The sequence below is a fragment of the Capsicum annuum genome, chromosome 2 (genome assembly GCF_002878395.1).
Source record: "Capsicum annuum cultivar UCD-10X-F1 chromosome 2, UCD10Xv1.1, whole genome shotgun sequence".
NCBI lineage: Eukaryota > Viridiplantae > Streptophyta > Magnoliopsida > Solanales > Solanaceae > Capsicum > Capsicum annuum.
In genome coordinates this window covers 97,201,473-97,205,341 of record NC_061112.1, presented here as the reverse complement: position 1 = coordinate 97,205,341, position 3,869 = coordinate 97,201,473, and the positions used below count along the sequence as shown (strand labels likewise).

The 3,869-nt window shown below is 33.9% G+C and overlaps 1 protein-coding gene across 1 annotated transcript; it reads left to right on the top strand.

Annotated features, from left to right (window-relative positions):
• Nucleotides 1-457: 457 nt before the first annotated feature.
• On the top strand, nt 458-1,728 carry LOC107858776 (zinc-finger homeodomain protein 9; the record flags this gene model as incomplete). Its single annotated transcript, XM_016703563.2, is given in 1 exon segment — nt 458-1,728. A coding segment is annotated over 1 exon segment (975 nt). The 3' UTR covers nt 1,507-1,728.
• Between the last annotated feature and the right edge of the window lie 2,141 nt (nt 1,729-3,869).

Genomic DNA, 3,869 nt, shown 5'->3' with positions numbered 1-3,869 from the left:
AATAACGCTGATACTAATTAGTCGCTTAAACTACCCTCCTTCACCAGGGTATCATAGTAATAGTAATTAATGCTGATATCTAAATTGATTTAGGTTCAATTTCACTACTTTTTGGAATATATCTTAAGAAGTAAGTACTCTATTAACCAAAAATGAGAAGGCAACAAGAGAATTACTCGTATTGCCATAAAGCATTAAACTGATCAGTGATATTTATTTATTACACACATGACACCCAAGTGGGTTGTGGGTGGTGGGGTCAGCTGCAGCTGCAGCTGCAGGTTAACCATAGATTAGATTAAGAATCAAGGTCAATAAAACATCAGTGGTTAACAAGGACAACCACAAAATTCAAGATTTTTATTATCTACCCAAAAAAACAAACCCCCTTTCCCTCTCTCTTAACTAATAATAAAGCCTCTTCTTTCTTGTTTCCCCTTAAGATGCTTTTTTTTTTCTTGGCCCTAAATCTAATCATCAACTCATAAAAGAAAAAAAGAGAAACTAAGAAGTATAGTAGATGTTTCAGCCATGGACTTAACCACCAAGACGACAACCACAACAACTACTACTTCTGTCAAAACCCCAGAAGCTGAAACTGAAACCCCTACTAGAATCCAACAACAAAAGCCCTTCCCTTTCAGTGACGGCGTTCTTAAACGCAAAAGTCATCATCAGCATCGCCACCTTGCCGTGGTTACTTACAGAGAATGTCTCAAAAATCATGCTGCTCATTTAGGTGGTCATGCGGTTGATGGCTGTGGCGAATTTTTGCCCATTCCTTCTGCTAACCCAACTGACCCAACTTCTCTTAAATGTGCTGCTTGTGGCTGTCACCGCAATTTTCACCGCCGTGAACCGGAAGAACCCGTTGTTCTCCCAGCGCCGCCTATCTCCACCGCAGCTCTTGAGTACCAACCTCATCACCGCCACCATCCTCCTCCTCCGCCGCCACCGTGTGGGGACCACAGTAGCCCTAATTCTTCCCCATCTCCACCGCCGATTTCTTCTGCTTACTACCCAGCTTCTGCACCTCACATGCTCTTAGCACTCAGCGCTGGGTTCTCTGGGGAGAAGAACCCGAACCCTACATCGACTCTGGTCGCAGCAAACTCTAACGGGAGGAAGCGTTTCAGGACGAAATTTACTTCAGATCAGAAGGCAAAAATGCAGGAATTTGCGGAAAGAGTTGAGTGGAGAATGCAGAAGAGAGATGAAGATCTGGTGAGCAATTTCTGCAATGAGATTGGTGTTGAAAAAGGGGTTCTTAAGGTATGGATGCACAACAACAAGAACACGTCCGGGAAGAAATTAGACCAACACAGTGGTAACATTGCTAACAACATCGTTAATGGGTTCTGTATTGCTAGTAGAAAAGACGGTCATTATGACAAACCTGACTCGGAATTTCACCTTCTCCGTGAAAGCAGCAATGACAACAAGAAAGAACATTCAGTTTTTGGTGCTAATGTCTTTGCCACTAATGGATCTTCTTCTTCGTCTTGATTTTAGATAACTGGTGAGTGTAATAATGTTTTAATTAGTAGTAATACAATTAGTGCAAAGAAGAGAACAACTTTGAGGCTGGTACCTACTATGTTAGTCACGTTTATTTCTTTGTTAGTAAAGATTAGTGTTTAATTAGCTTCATGATGATGATAACAATGGAAATTAAGATTGTTCCACTTTCCATTCGAACAATTTAATTTGTTATTTTTTAACCTTAAATCTGTTTTTCTGCTAGCTTTTGTAAATTAAGCCACAAATTTGCATGTCTGCAATTAAATATTGTGTTATGCGTCAGAGAAGAGAGAGAAAATGAGAGTATTAATTTTGATTCTTGTCTGTGAAGAAGAGGCAGAAAGTGGATTAACATGCATTTGGTATGATTATGGATAATAATTTAATGATTACACTGGTTGCCTTTACTTTAATTGTTCCTCAACAAAATGCTTGACACTGGGTACATTTTTTCAAATCCTCTCTATAAAGGTAGGCGTAGCATTGTTCTGTTGATGTACTTATTCAATATGTATATTAAACTAATTACTGTAAGACGTCTTTGTATATACACATATTTTCATCACTTAATTAAGTGATATATATTTTGAACTGTTAAAATCAAATCTTTTAAAATAATTGCCTAGTACAACAAGTAGGAACTTCCTTTCTTCAAAAACTTACAAGTAGGAACTTCCTTTCTTCAAAAAATTACAGTGTAGATAGATTTTTTTTTTTTCAAATAGTCCTATATATTTAATCAAATATTGGCTTCTTCGTGTATTTTTTTTTTCTTATTTGAGTTCAAAAATTTGGCCTACCAACTAATTCCGAGCAGTTTATCTTGATTGTGGTTTTCCTTTTGAAAAAAAAAAAAAAAAAAAAGAGATACACAATTAATTTGGGTACGTGCGAACGTCTATTTTATGTTTGTCAACATTCCATGGCAAATCCTATCGTATAGTCCAATTAACGATTTCCTATTATAACAATTTGATGACTTTAATTGCTAATATAGTAGTAACGAATTGTACAAATACTACTACATTATAGGTTGGTAGTACTTTAAAAAGGTTTCATAAATAATTAAATTCCGATTGCTTTGATGTCTTGATTAATTTTAATTTAGCTTTTCAATCATTTTGGGGGTTATGTGTAAAGTGTAATTTGGTGGCCTTTATTTAGACAAAACGCTATCCATTAAGATAGTCTTTCTTAAAAGGAATATACTACTAATGGCTAAGACGATTATTAAAGTCTGGATAAGAGTCAGCTTTAAAAAAAACAACTTTCCTTATAAGGGACGCAATCTAGTCAATTAAGTCAAATAATTAATTAAGTGTATTAGTTTAACTTTTATATTAAAAAAAGAAAGAAAGCTTTTACCTTAAAAAATATGAAGTTAGATATTAATCCGAGAAAGAGGATTTATAGTGGAATTTCAATAAGTTTAGCTAGCTTAAGAGCTTTTCAATATATTTAGAAATCTTATTATAATTTAATAAATAATATACCTAAAATTAAATTTAAAATTTTAACGTAAGTATTATATACTCTGAGGGATCGTTTGGTAAGAGGGGTACGAGATAATTAATATCGGAATTAATTATAAAAAGGAAAAAATATGTGAAAAATATATGTACTTATGTGAAATTGCAGTTACACATCTTGAACTTTGCGGGGGTCCTCTGACTCTCCTAAACTATTTTTTTAACGTATTTAACTGACATATTTGTCCCTTATCAAACATTTTTTTCTCACACGCTCAATGTGTGTGAAATACACTCAGTGGTTCAAGTGCCAAACATATGTCAGTTAAATATAATTAAAAACAATCTAGGGGGTCATAAGTAGGGGTGTGCATCAGTTGGTTCGGTTCGATTTTACGTGTTATTGGTTCGGTTTATCGATTTTCGTTTTTTAAATATCTAAAACCGATAACCTACCAATAAGATATTTTCTTATCGATTTCGGTTTAGCTGTTTTTGGTCCTTAACGGTTCGATTTTCGGTTTAACCAATAAGAAAATACTTGTAAAATAGAAATAGTAACAACTAACATAAAAAAATGAAATCTTAATTACCGCCAAAACCTACGCAATGCATTTTAGTTTACAAGAATCTTCAAACTTGAACTGAATGTTAGTTAGAAAAAAAATTGAATCCTAAATGTTGGAAGCTATAAATGCTTCAAACTTTTTATTACGATAATAACCGAACTTTATATTGTACCTTTGTTGCACTGAATAGGTTAATACTTTGTGAATCACTGAATTATAAATTAGTAGTGCATATGATCTATATACATACACATATCTATATCTATATATAGAGAGAGAGATAAAGAGAGAGATATTTAAATATATAACA